The sequence below is a fragment of the Aphanomyces astaci genome, assembly GCF_000520075.1.
Source record: "Aphanomyces astaci strain APO3 unplaced genomic scaffold supercont1.5, whole genome shotgun sequence".
In the NCBI taxonomy this organism is placed as follows: Eukaryota; Oomycota; class Saprolegniomycetes; order Saprolegniales; family Verrucalvaceae; genus Aphanomyces; species Aphanomyces astaci.
In genome coordinates this window covers 1,376,629-1,389,182 of record NW_009798268.1, presented here as the reverse complement: position 1 = coordinate 1,389,182, position 12,554 = coordinate 1,376,629, and the positions used below count along the sequence as shown (strand labels likewise).

Sequence of the window (12,554 nt, the reverse complement as noted above, 5' to 3'; positions counted from 1 at the left end):
TGATATATATATATATATATATAGCTCTTATATATATATATATATGTAGTCCTTTTATATGTATATATATTGTCCTTTTATATATATATTGATACCTTTTACCCAAACAATTTGGCCATTTGTGTTGATTCGCCAAATCTATCGATCGTGTCTTTGTCCTGACTTTTGTATGGAATGATCGTCCAGTACCACACTAATTTGTCAGTCACACACTAATTCGGTGTTGCATTGGTCAAAGTCGATTTTGATTGGTCACTTGATTATTCGTGTTGTGAGTTTTGATTGGTCGTATATCGATTGTCGATTTATATGGTGCTGCGATGTATGAGCACCCGACTAACCAATTTCGAATCGATTCGACAATCTATATATATATGTATGTTGAACTGAACAATACCTGCTGAGACAGAGTCGTGCACTGGGCGACGCTGGGCTTGGACGTGGTGCTCTCGTGCGACGACGTTCAAACGTTCCACGAGCTGAAGCGGCAGCTGTGGCGCCATGCGCTGGCAGTCGACGCGCCCTTGTGGCAGCAGATTGTGGCTCGTCATGCCACGAGCATTCACGAAGTCGACGTGGAGAAATCCATGCGCTCCAGCGTCGTGTATCTGGCCATGAAGAATGCCAGCTCCAAGAAGGCCCAACTTACGCTTGAGCTGGTGGATGACCTCGTCAAAGATCCGACACTCGAAGGCATTAGCATCAAAGCGCGACCGCTGCTGGCCAAGACACTCGCGCTCGTCGTGGTCCCCCCGCCGCCTTAACATGGACGAGTACTAGGAAGTATTGAAGACGCGGATTTGTACGAGTTACGTCAGTTTACAAGTCTACTAGTAATTGTAAAATGCCAAGTTTGGAAACCGTTACCATGATAAATGAACGTTCAATTAGTGTGCGTATTCCGGTGGCAGTGTCATCACACTAATTTCATTCACACACTAATTGGATGTTGAATTGGTCGAAGAGTGGAATTGATTGGCTACTTTTTTCAAATTCTGGGTTTTGATTGGTCGATGTATCGATTATGGGCCACTAACTCAAGTATACTAGTATTACTATACGTAGTAGTAACTTGTTACTACTTACAGTTAGTCCAATGCGAACATCGCCGCCATTCCTTATTGAGATGATTAATAGCATGACTACATAAATGTGAATCACAGCCGCGGCGATGGAACTACTATTGTACTAGTAGTACTAGTAGTACTCTCTTGCACGTTGTCGCAGCCGTTTCGTCAACTCTATGCGATACAGTGTTGCAAAAAGTAGGTGTACACATCTATGAATGGCGAGGTTAAAAGATCGGTTCGTCGTCGTCATCGTCGTCCTCCACGGCAGCTTCTTCGACCACTTCCACGACTTCCGCCTCTGGCTTCTGGATGAGCCCGCGCTTCCCGGCAATGGTCGCGACGACCGATTCGGGCTTGACCAGCGGCGTCACGTGCTCGGGGAACGTGATGTTTTCCAAGTAGATGCGCTCGCCGACGTGCATGCCGTTCACGTCCACGTACAACTTGGACGGGATCACCTCGGACGCAATCGTGCATGGGATCTCGTGGTATACGTTGTTGATGTACCCGCCGCGCTTGAGACCCGGCGATCCTTCCTGGTTCAAGAAGTCCAACGGAATGTGCACCTTGCGCCCGGGTTTGTAGCGCAAAAAGTTGACCGACTGCGGGATGTCTGTCACGGGGTGGAGCGTGGCGTCGCGAAGCAGCACCTTCGTGGCGGGGCCGCCGTCGCCCGTCGTGACCTCGTACACTTGGTTCCCCATGGACGTGCGGAGTTTGCGGTACTCGCGCTCAAAGTCCACCTGGTTCATGCTCACGAGGACGCGGGAGGCGTCGCCATTCACACCTTCGCCGTACAAGATGCCAGGCAAGAGGCCTTGCTTTCGAAGGCGACGCGCTTCACGCGAACCGTCCTTCAAGCGAGGCGTGAGGGTGAAGTGTGCCGCGGGTGCCGGAGCCGCCGTCGACAACGCGCGCGCCGCGGACGCCCGCAGTTGATGGCCACCTTGACGCAACATTATCTTTTCCAGCAAATAAATGGCCCTCGGTTGGACACAACTCGGGCGCTTATGATTGGTCGAAATGTGGAAAAAATATTTTGAAAAAAAAAGAGTCCTCTCATTTAACAACGTAAAATCCTGATTCGTTTTTTTTGGGGGCTTTTTTTATTTTCGACGAAATCAACGGGGGGAAAGAATCGAATCAAAGCAGCGTTCCACCACACAGAAGACATGCAGCACCACAACGTCCTGAACCCCGAGTCCCAAGTGGAGAAGGTACCGTCATGACGACAGTTCGAGGCGTGGATTCTCATGGAAGTAGGGAGAGAATGCCCGCTTGGCGTCGTTCGTCGGCGCGATTGCCATCGCAGACATGGTCAAGACGACCTTGGGCCCGAAAGGGATGGACAAAATCTTGCAGAGCGTCGGCGGCCCCGACAAGTCCATCTCCGTGACCAACGATGGTGCGACCATTCTCAAGTCCGTGTACATCGACAACGCCGCTGCGAAGGTGTTGGTCGATATTGCCAAGACCCAGGACGAAGAAGTGGGGGATGGGACGACGAGGTTCGATTCCGACTCGCATTCCAATGGCGTCTAATAGTGTTTGCATGTATATAGCGTGGCCGTGCTGTGCGGGGAGCTCCTTCGCGAAGCGGAAAAGCTGATTGAACAGCGCATCCATCCGCAAACGATCATCGAAGGGTGGCGCATTGCGTTGTCGACGGCGCACAAGGCGCTTGAAAAGTCGGCGCGCGACCACTCCCAGGACCCGATCAAGTTCCGTGAAGACTTGCTGAACATTGCGCGTACGACGCTCAGCTCGAAGCTCATGGCCGAATCGAAGGACCACTTTGCCGAGTTGGCGGTGGACGCGGTGCTGCGCTTGAAGGGCAGCAACAACCTCGACCACATCCAAATCATCAAAAAGCAAGGCGGGAGCTTGAAGAACTCGTACTTGGAGGAAGGGTACATCCTCGACAAGCACATTGGCGTTGGCCAGCCCAAGCGCATCGTAAACGCCAAGATTCTCATCGCCAACACGGGCATGGACACGGACAAGATCAAGATCTACGGCGCGCGCGTCAAAGTCGACTCGATGGAGAAGGTGGCGAGCATCGAAGACGCGGAAAAGCTCAAAATGCGCCAAAAAGTCGAAAAAATTGCCGATTTCGGCATCAATTGCTTTGTGAACCGCCAATTGATCTACAACTACCCGGAACAAGTACGTATTAGCAAAAACATTGTTGTTGGTTCTACACTGCTTCTTCTTTCCACTTATATATATATATATATTGGTGGAATATATATATATATGTATATGTATAGGTGGAATATATATATATAGGTAGAATATATATATATATATTGGTGGAATATACATATATATATATATATATATTGGTGGAAAAAAGCAGTATATATATATATATATATATATTCGGCATGTCGATGCTGTTTGCCAACTATATATATATATGTTGTTGGGTCACAGTATATATATTTTTTCATTGTGTAGATCTTCACGGAAAAAGGTATCATGGCCATTGAACATGCAGACTTTGACGGTATCGAGCGGTTGGCGGCCGTCACTGGCGGTGAAATTACTTCGACGTTTGAGCACCCCGAGCTTGTGACACTGGGCGAAGCGGCGCTGATCGAGGAGATTATGATTGGGGAGGACCGAGTGATTCGGTTCTCGGGGGTTAAGACGGGGCAGGCGTGCAGTGTCGTCTTGCGCGGCGCGTCGTCGCATTTGCTGGACGAAGCCGAGCGATCTCTCCACGATGCGTTGGCTGTGTTGTCTCAAACGGTACGATATATATATAGGTTATGATGTATATATATACTACTAGTAGTATATAGGTTATGATGTATATATATATATAGGTTATGATGTAAATATATGTATATATATATGGTGCACACGACATGTTGTGGACGTGTCTATATATATATATATATTCTCGTTAGGGTCGGAATCTTCCACTTTGGTTCCGTTTGTGCATGTGATATATTTATATATAGCAGCTGTATATATGTATATATCCATACAAGGCACATATACCACATACTTGCATGATTTCTTCGTTGTGATATATATATATATATCGAACGCCTTTTATCAACGTGCGTGTTGTAGGTACGACACACTCGCACCGTGATGGGCGGCGGGTGCACAGAAGTGCTCATGGCCCAAGCGATCGACGAGCTAGCCCCGGGCATCCCCGGCAAGAAATCGCTGGCGATGGAAGCATTTGCACGAGCATTGCGTCAGATCCCGGCGATCATTGCCGACAACGGCGGGTATGACAGCGCCGAGCTGGTCACGCAGCTGCGCGCGGCTCACTTTGGCGGACACAACCACGCCGGCCTCAACATGGCGAACGGATCGATCGGAGACATGGAGGCGCTGGGGATTCGGGAATCGTACAAGAGCAAGATGCAGGTGCTGCTGTCGGCGGCGGAAGCGGCTGAGATGATCTTGCGAGTGGACGATATCGTCAAGTGCGCGCCCCGCCAACGCCAGGGGTAGAGAGATTACACTAGTAGACATAAAAAGAACCGACACATGCCACCAAAGAGATAGCACACACACTACAACCTTGTTTGGTAGTACTTGGGTAGTTTTGATGGGGTTGCAATACCATAGGACTTGCTATGTAGTACACCATTTTGCGGTTAATTTGGAAAAATATCTGGTATATTTCGTGGAATCCCATTTAAATTCATGGAGCTTCATTATATTTCGCGACATCGGGGCATTTTGTTTCGACGGGAACGTCGAAATCACTCATTCTATTTCGTGGACTGCCACTATATTTCGTGATTTGCTCAGTTAGATTCGCAAACATCCACTATATTTCATGACGAGACCAATATATTTCGCATAAATGTTAACGCAATGGGTGTATTTATGCAGGAGTGACGACAAAGTTAGAGGCTCTTTTCGTAGTAAGTTATTGTGAATTCGCTATAAACTTGCAAAATTCGCGCGGTTTGTCTACAGTGAACGACGAAGGGGTTCTGATTGGTTGAATATACTTGTCCATCCTGTAAGAGCCAATCAAATCCATTCAAAATTGGATTCGCGAGATTCAATTCGACGGGGTCTGGAAATCTGTACCGAACCCACAATACATGTACTATTATTAATAACAAGTAAATAGTACTACGTACTACAACGTACTAGTAGTAGTTAACTTTTGCCGTTCAGTACTTAGGGCCAATCGGAAGCTTGTCATCCTTGCAATTGGTCCAATAAGATCATTGAAAATGCTAGGAATAATTTGGTCGAAATGAATCATTTATTATACGTCTTCAAAAACCTGAACAATATATTTATACTTAAGTACATGGAACAAATGTAGATTGTTTACTCAAGGACTGAATATACAAAGAGTAATTTATATTATTTAAATTATTGAATAGTATTCGTTTCAGATTATTTTTTGAAGGGCCTTGTTGCTCACTATAGGATCGCGATTGGATTCACCATGGACGAGTATGGACTAGCCGGCCAAAAACTTTTCTCCATCCAAAAATATTAGAGTACTACGTGGTGCTCGTACTTTTTTTCGCGCTTATCATACTCCAAAAATGAGAGGTATCTGGACAAATTATGTTCTCAATCCGAAAAATATCAATATACTTTCGTATTTTGTGAAAATGTGTGTCAGACATGAACGGGTGTGGATGGCGGACCATCGATATCTTGAGTAATGGTGGAAAGTGGGAACGATTGTGTTGTCCGATGAATATGGGTAGTAACCAATCAGAAGCTCGGAATATCTTGAACTATTTCCGCGGGCTGGTCGCAATATTTTTGATATTTTTAAGTGGCTGTTGGTTGCAGGTCTCCGGTCGCGTTAGGGGCTGGTCGTGGAATATTTCTGTCGCGTTCACAGCAGATAATGATATGGAGAAAACATATATGCATGGATTCACGGATAGGAAAGGCTAATACTTCGGAAGTAATACAAATGTTCATTGACTAACGCTACTTTTTGATTTGCAATAAATTTACCGATTCTGCTCGATATGATTGCCTTCCCGTTTCTCCAATGGGTCCGTAAAAAATGAATAAACAATATAACCAATCACAAATAAGAAAATGAGGCAGAAATCCAGTTGGACGAGATTTGTTTGAATTAGACTGTTCTTTACAGGAAGTCGATTCTACTGACTGAGGGCTCCAGTTTTGAATCGATTTAATAAGGGAATGTTTGTTTTTCTCTTGTTGCTTCGTCCAAACAAGAGGAATCAACTGAAATCATCGTAATAAATGGTAACGTTATGCATAAAAAAGTACTCGCAACGTTAGCGTCAGCTCTTGTTTCAACTACACTCTAACAACTCACTGTACTTCGTACAATCTAAAGTTACTCAAAGTACAACTACACACGAGTACTACATAGTACACAGTAACGTTAAACTTACTGTAGCGGTGGTAGCAGTAATACAGTGTATAGTATAGTAGTTGATGTCGTCCATTCATCCTGTGCGCAGCTTTCTGCATTCCAATCAGTTTCGGCCGTTCCAGATCACAAGCATACAATCTTTCGTATCGTTCGTTTCGAACGGCCGGACTCAGCTTTACAGCAAGTGTACTGAACCTTGTTGAAGTACTACTAGTACAGGAAGTATGTAGTTTTTGTGTGCAAAGCGACACCTCCAAGAAGGGATGAGGAACTGCAGTAGCTATGTAGGTACTGACTGTACTTAGTCTCTGGTGGCATTTGTGAATTTGCAGAGACGGCAACAATTTAATGCTGGTCGTGCCACTGGCAGTCGTCATATCCGCCGCCGCGTTCCCGTTCAATGTGTTTGCATCGTTGAAACGACGCGAACCGCCGCCGTGGCATTTGTTCCCATTGCCCCACACATTAGACTCGACCAAGCTTAGCCGTCGCAAAGCTAATCGAGCTCGCGACATGTCCATCTGGGAAGCGCTCAGTCGCCTTGGCCGGGTGTATTACTCGTACACCGACGATCCCACGAGCGAGCCCCCCGTCTTGTTGCTAGCGATTCAACAGTTGCTCTCCGACACATTGCACATGAGTCAGACGGAACGACACGTCATCGCTCAATTCGCATTCACGCCGCATGACTTGTGGGAAGGCGAGGCGCTGTATCAATTCCTCCAAGGACTCGTCATCACATCACGGGATCGCACCCATCGGACAATGGAAGTGGCGCTCACGGCATGCTTGGACGAGCTGTACACGTCGTACGCTACGAGGCACACCGCCGCCGCCTAGGGTGCACGAACGTTTGACTACTACATACTGTCTGTCAAACTATTACTCCCTCCGTTCCAAAATAAGTGCGCGAGTTTTGGGAGGGGGGACATGACACTTCATTAAATTCACAAGGTAAATTGGAAACATGGTGTCGCCCATTGGAATTCGAAATACTTTGATTGGCTCATTGGAGAGAGGACACTCAGAGCTCTCTGTTGCTGTGACAATGAGCGGGAAATCTCAAGTGCTGAGGCCATTGCCCGCGTGCAAAAGTTGCATACAAATTTTCATATAAAACATACAATTGCAACTACCATCATTCGCAAAATGACAACCGAAAGGCGCAACCTTACCAACGAAGAGCGCGAGGCCATCCTTCGTGAAGTCCTGCTCCACAGCAACGGCAGCTACTTGTCTCGACTGCCGAAAGGACTGAGTCAGGAGCTGACGGTCAAGTACAGCTGCCACGTGGCCACGATTCGCCGGGTCCTTGCGGTCGCCAAGCAACAGGGTGTCGGTCATGGGAACATGAAAGTCACCGTTGCTAGCCGGAAAAAAGGAAGAGTGGGAAGGAAGAAGGCCTTCATTGCAGAGCAAGTGAAAGCTAAGCTCTTGCAAGTTCCACTAGCCGAACGCACTACACTTCGTTCCATTGCGGAACGCACATGTGATCATTGAACAATTTGTATTGTAGCTCATCTTAGTTTAGGGATAAGTTTGGGCTCTCTGCACCGGTACCTCAAACTTGGTATGTTTCGCTCGCATTCCAATGCGATAACACCATTCCTGACCGACGCGAACAAGTACAGTCGGATGAAGTACGCCGTCGAGTTTGTCGGCCCCACTCAAGAGCTGAACAACCTGCTCCAGTACGTCCACTTGGACGAGAAATGGTTCTACATCACCAAGGAAAGGCGGAAGTTCTACCTCGTCCCTGGTGAAAAGGAACCGAAACGGGTATGTAAAAGCAAGCGATACATTACTAAAGTGATGTTCCTGTGTGCTGTGGCCCGACCACGCTACGTCCATGGCGCCGAAATGTGGTGGGACGGCAAAATTGGGATTTGGCCCATTGTCGAATCTGTCCAAGCACAGCGTGCCAGTGTGAATCGCCCTGCGGGAACCCTCGAGACCAAGTCAATCACCGTGACGAAAGAGGTGTACCGCACCTTTTTGTTGGACAAGGTCTTGCCCGCCATCGTCGCGAAGTGGCCGCGTGGCGACGACCGCGCGATCAAATTGCAGCATGACAATGCCCGCGCCCACGCTACACCGTCCGACGCGAAGCTCAAGGCAGCTCTGGTCATGAAGCTGTTTGGGGACAATGCCTACAAGGTGCCGCACATGTCGAAGCGAAAGGAGGAGCGCAGAGGTTTGTTACCTCAAAATGTGACGTGTCCGCGCGACTTCTTCGATGCGGCCAGAGCCAAGTTGGACGGCATGGCTTCCAGCGAGCTGGATCGTGTCCTCGCAGCCGAGCTGAAGGAGGCCAGGTGCGCTGATGAGCTGGCGCAAGTACTTGAGGCCATCATCGTCGCCATCGCGCTGAGCGACGATGAGTCGGACGACATGATCTCTGCCATGGCTGAAGTAGGCATCGACCCGGTGTGGAAGATGACGAGTATGCGCTCTTACATGTATGCATGTTGGTATTGCGGATGGTCCCTGTGCTCGTTAGGAGGGTTCCTGAGGTAAACCCCCCTCCCGAGTTGAATGGCAATGTCAGAATTGCTTGAAAACGTGATTTGATTGGTCCTGAGACAATGGTTTCGCATGATTTGATTGAACAAGTGTATCGTTACACCTGTATAAATGCATTCTGAAGTATTTGATCTTAGAGTTTGTGTATTTTTATTCGAGGAGGCGTACATCACTTTTCTTATTCGCGCACTTATTTTAGAACGGAGGGAGTAATATTTATTCTTCTGAAGTGTCCTCTTGTGTGTGAAATAAAGCCAGATCTGTCAAATCTGTGAATGATTGAAAAGGGGATAAAAAATGACAAGTCAATACGTGGATGCGGATATTTTATCCGGACACACGTGTTTGGAAGTAAAAAATCGACATTTTGACTTGGGGTTTGTATGGGTCGTTTGTTGAACAAATCCGAGGGTGAAAACCCCTCCATTTTCACGACAAGATGGCGACCGAGGTGCACGAAATCTTAGACCGAACGACCAAGAAGGGCCGCGTGTACTATCTCGTACGATGGCAAGGGTTCACTGCTGACCAGGATACATGGTAGAGGATGCCATAGCCTCTCTCTTGACCATGCTCATGTGTGTGCGGGCGCGTAGGGAAAGCCGCGTGGAACTTCGCCAAGACGGCCACTTCCAGCACATTCAAGCGTTTGAGCACAGTACGTCCAGCTTGTTGTAGCACTACAAGTAGCCAGCCGAATCATGCATATCCTGTAGAGCGAAAGCAGGCGGAGGACAAGGAATTTGCCGAGCGCCATGGCGCCGACGCCAATGCTGACAAGAGTCCACGCAAAGGGGGTCGTCCGAGCAAGAGTCCATCGCGTGGCCGCAGTCGCAGCGTCAAGCGAGATCCGTCCGCTCCACGCCGCGCGCGTTCGACGTCTCGAAAGGCAAAGGTCGAAGTTAAGGACGTCGACAAGGTCGCCGCGCCGCCGCCAGTTGTCGTCGACTTGCTGGCGAGTTCAAACGGTGTCACATCGTTGTTGGCTGCACCATTGCTCGAACCACCAAGTGTATTCAACTCATCCGAGGAGTCTCATGTCGTCCATGCATCGTCCTCCGCCCCTTCGATTGCCGACGGCAGCCAGGCGGACGACGAGTCGGACGTCGTGTTCAAGCCATCCGCGTCAGCCCTTCCTGCTGCCGCCGTGGACAACAGCACCGTGTCGCAGGCCGTGGCGGACCTAGCAAACCAGGGCTGGTTGCTGCAGGCAGTGGGCATATTCGTAGTCTTCCTCGCCATGCTAGGGCATGCCTTGGTGCCGCACATAGAAGCGAACGTTCCCATGTCCAATGAGGTCAAGACCACCGTGCTAATCCTCACGAAAACCAACTCGCTGCCGCCGCTCGTGACGCTAGCGCTTGTGCTTCGGGGCCGCAACAACAGGTTAAAACCATATATATATATATTATTTGTTTTCCATTGTCAAATGGATACTATGATGTTTTTCCAACTAACTTTTATATATTGGGGGGGGTGTTCGTTTCACAGGGGGTTGTCCAAGTGGATTGCCATCTGCCTCGTGTGGCGCACCGCGGCCGAAGTGATTTTGCAGTTGCCCGACCCCCAGGTCCGTATACCCGCAATTCCTTGCTTTGCATATATATATATATATATATATATATTGGAGATTCGGTATGAATTTCCGGACCCTGTTCAATCGAATCTCGCCGAGCGAATCGAGCACCAATCTCTCCCATTGGTCAATCCGAAATTGCTTGTCGCTGATTGGCTACAATCCATTTTCGAGTTTCTACTGGAAAGGGTGAAGTGGATATTGGCCAATCAGATGTCTCGGCTCTATTTGTCCTCGATTGAACGAACCATGCAAAATTGGGAAATTTGAAGAAAATCGACAATATATAAAAATATATATATATATATAGACCAAGCCAACCTTGTGATGTATAGAGCTTATACTTGTCCGTGTCGCTGTTGTGTGTGGGAGTTGCAGACTTGGGGGCGTTGGCCGCTGTGTGGTCGGCGGTGGGCGGCAGTCAGCCCGACTACGACGTGTTCGCACAGACGCTGGCTATCTTTGGGTTTGCTTTGCTCGTCTTTTCCGACAGGTGAGTGACGACTGGTGCTTTGTATCGCACTGTCTTTTTGTTTTATATGGACTTATATGTAGTCTGTTGCTCCCATTGCATCAAATTCTCGTGCCCCTGCAACCTATGCGGGTGCTCGTGATGTCGTTGGCCACGGTAAGATTGGCGTAAAAAACGTTGGCTTTCGATAACGGCTCTATTCATGTATCTATGTTTGTGCGTAGATCTTTTTGTCCATGAGCTCCATCTTGGCCGAAGTCTAAGTGTATATGCAAAATATGGAGAGCCTGGGCAAAAGAGCGAGTTGGCGACGACAGACAGCCAGAGGGAAAGTGTAGAGAGTGGGCAGGCCATAAGTGCAAACGACGACATAGTAATTGCGCAATTTGCCCAACTTTGGACTCATTTCGCCTATTAATAGTCTGTATACTAGTACTACTGTAATTTTACTACGACGTACTATTCATAGTAGCAATCGAATCCATTAATAGTATTGGATACTTATATTACTACGTACACTAGATAAAAAAACTTCACACTAGACTATACAATGCGGAGGGACGAGTGGGCCAAATCAAACGTTTGGATTGGCAGAAATTTATCAGAACGTGATTTGATTGGCTTAGGCGGTCCTTTAATCGATTCCCCAAAGACATTAATGCTCCAGTTTCGAAGTTTTCGGATTCTCATAGAGTATTCAACGACAATACAGTAGTAATCTTACATTTTGGTACTTCACATGAACCTCGTCACATTCGATGCTGTCATTGACAACACCCTCCAGGCTTGGATTGTCGCTGAGAATATTCTTGTGGACGGTGGGCAGTGCCTAGTCGAGTCCGTCGCATGCGAATCTCATGTGACAGGTCTCAATCGATGGGATATCGATTGTCGATTGGTCAAATCCTAGCCAATCATATCCCAACATTTCAAGACGAACGGACGATCGAGGACTTTCGGAGATTTTGGATACTTGATAATGATCCAGGCATGATATATCTTGAGTATGGATCCGCTTTTGCCGGAAACTTCGCCACATCGTGTGGCCAACCAAGATGGTCGTGCCACGCACGTCATCCTATGTCCACACACGGGCTGCGTCTCATTTTCCAAAACACATTGAAGCCATGAACGTTATTCACACCATGCACTTGCGCCGCCATTTGAGTGCGGGTGTAGTCGACCTCACGTATATCTGGATCTCCATCTCCGTCGTGGCCATGATCGTAATGGCGCTGGTGTACGTGGCTCGACGAGTGGAAGGCGCCAACTATCTCCATCGGCAGCGAAACGAGTCGACGGCAGACACGGTGATCGCGTTGGCAACCCCGAAATCGCCAGACTGGTGAATTACCATCCCTAAATTAATCCCATCTCGATATACATACTAGTACACACTACTTACGTGTTGACCCATCAGCGTTTGTGTGTGCACGACATATTACTGTAGTATGTACACTAGTAAACAACCACCCAAACTGCCCACGCCAGGTGAATTGACATATACAAATTATGATTGGGGCGTTGAAATCGCTCGTGTGATAGCCATCG

The 12,554-nt window shown here is 47.9% G+C and overlaps 7 protein-coding genes across 9 annotated transcripts in view; 6 read left to right on the top strand and 1 right to left on the bottom strand.

Annotated features, from left to right (window-relative positions):
• H257_03215 (hypothetical protein) overlaps positions 1–764 on the top strand; it is a gene marked incomplete at both ends in the record, with an annotated part of 2,230 nt that extends 1,466 nt beyond the window's left edge. Inside the window, one exon of the mRNA XM_009827201.1 lies at positions 410–764. Coding sequence (XP_009825503.1) covers positions 410–764 — 355 coding nt within the window. The remainder of the gene's footprint in view (positions 1–409) is intronic.
• A 489-nt stretch (positions 765–1,253) lies between these two features.
• On the bottom strand, positions 1,254–2,039 carry H257_03214 (ribosomal protein L25, Ctc-form). The gene has a single exon (XM_009827200.1). It carries the CDS (start codon positions 2,027–2,029, stop codon positions 1,295–1,297), a length of 735 nt encoding a protein of 244 aa, XP_009825502.1. The 5' UTR covers positions 2,030–2,039; the 3' UTR covers positions 1,254–1,294.
• Positions 2,040–2,193: 154 nt separating this feature from the next.
• Positions 2,194–4,733, top strand: H257_03213 (T-complex protein 1, beta subunit). The gene is made up of 5 exons (XM_009827199.1): positions 2,194–2,287; positions 2,334–2,578; positions 2,633–3,236; positions 3,531–3,824; positions 4,155–4,733. Exons 1-5 carry the CDS (start codon positions 2,243–2,245, stop codon positions 4,545–4,547), a joined length of 1,581 nt encoding a protein of 526 aa, XP_009825501.1. The 5' UTR covers positions 2,194–2,242; the 3' UTR covers positions 4,548–4,733.
• A 1,963-nt stretch (positions 4,734–6,696) lies between these two features.
• H257_03212 (hypothetical protein) lies at positions 6,697–7,425 on the top strand. Its single transcript, XM_009827198.1, has one exon. The coding sequence runs from the start codon at positions 6,781–6,783 to the stop codon at positions 7,270–7,272; it is 492 nt and encodes a 163-aa protein (XP_009825500.1). The 5' UTR covers positions 6,697–6,780; the 3' UTR covers positions 7,273–7,425.
• A 156-nt stretch (positions 7,426–7,581) lies between these two features.
• On the top strand, positions 7,582–8,949 carry H257_03211 (hypothetical protein; the record flags this gene model as incomplete). The annotated part of the gene is made up of 2 exons (XM_009827197.1): positions 7,582–7,921; positions 7,964–8,949. The coding sequence occupies 2 exons, from the start codon at positions 7,582–7,584 to the stop codon at positions 8,947–8,949; spliced, it is 1,326 nt and encodes a 441-aa protein (XP_009825499.1).
• A 361-nt stretch (positions 8,950–9,310) lies between these two features.
• H257_03210 (hypothetical protein) lies at positions 9,311–11,436 on the top strand. 3 transcript variants are annotated; one of them, XM_009827195.1, is made up of 7 exons: positions 9,311–9,495; positions 9,552–9,613; positions 9,672–10,341; positions 10,447–10,525; positions 10,867–11,024; positions 11,087–11,159; positions 11,228–11,436. In XM_009827195.1, the coding sequence occupies exons 1-7, from the start codon at positions 9,395–9,397 to the stop codon at positions 11,264–11,266; spliced, it is 1,182 nt and encodes a 393-aa protein (XP_009825497.1). In that variant the 5' UTR covers positions 9,311–9,394; the 3' UTR covers positions 11,267–11,436. The 3 variants fall into 3 exon arrangements, with proteins under 3 accessions (XP_009825497.1, XP_009825498.1, XP_009825496.1); XM_009827196.1 differs by having other exon boundaries at positions 11,087–11,436; XM_009827194.1 differs by having other exon boundaries at positions 9,672–10,525.
• Positions 11,437–11,742: 306 nt separating this feature from the next.
• On the top strand, positions 11,743–12,352 carry H257_03209 (hypothetical protein; the record flags this gene model as incomplete). Its single annotated transcript, XM_009827193.1, has 2 exons — positions 11,743–11,869; positions 12,183–12,352. 2 exons carry the CDS (start codon positions 11,743–11,745, stop codon positions 12,350–12,352), a joined length of 297 nt encoding a protein of 98 aa, XP_009825495.1.
• Between the last annotated feature and the right edge of the window lie 202 nt (positions 12,353–12,554).

Coding starts and splice junctions, on each gene's coding strand:
- H257_03214 (XM_009827200.1), bottom strand. CDS start 2,029: ATGTTGCGTCAAGGTGGCCATCAACTGCGGGCGTCCGCGGCGCGCGCG.
- H257_03213 (XM_009827199.1), top strand. CDS start 2,243: ATGCAGCACCACAACGTCCTGAACCCCGAGTCCCAAGTGGAGAAG. Junction 2,579..2,632: donor GTGGGGGATGGGACGACGAG/GTTCGATTCCGA, acceptor GCATGTATATAG/CGTGGCCGTGCTGTGCGGGG. Junction 3,825..4,154: donor TGGCTGTGTTGTCTCAAACG/GTACGATATATA, acceptor TGCGTGTTGTAG/GTACGACACACTCGCACCGT.
- H257_03212 (XM_009827198.1), top strand. CDS start 6,781: ATGCTGGTCGTGCCACTGGCAGTCGTCATATCCGCCGCCGCGTTCCCG.
- H257_03210 (XM_009827194.1), top strand. CDS start 9,395: ATGGCGACCGAGGTGCACGAAATCTTAGACCGAACGACCAAGAAGGGC. Junction 10,526..10,866: donor TGCAGTTGCCCGACCCCCAG/GTCCGTATACCC, acceptor TGTGATGTATAG/AGCTTATACTTGTCCGTGTC. Junction 11,160..11,227: donor TCGTGATGTCGTTGGCCACG/GTAAGATTGGCG, acceptor GTTTGTGCGTAG/ATCTTTTTGTCCATGAGCTC.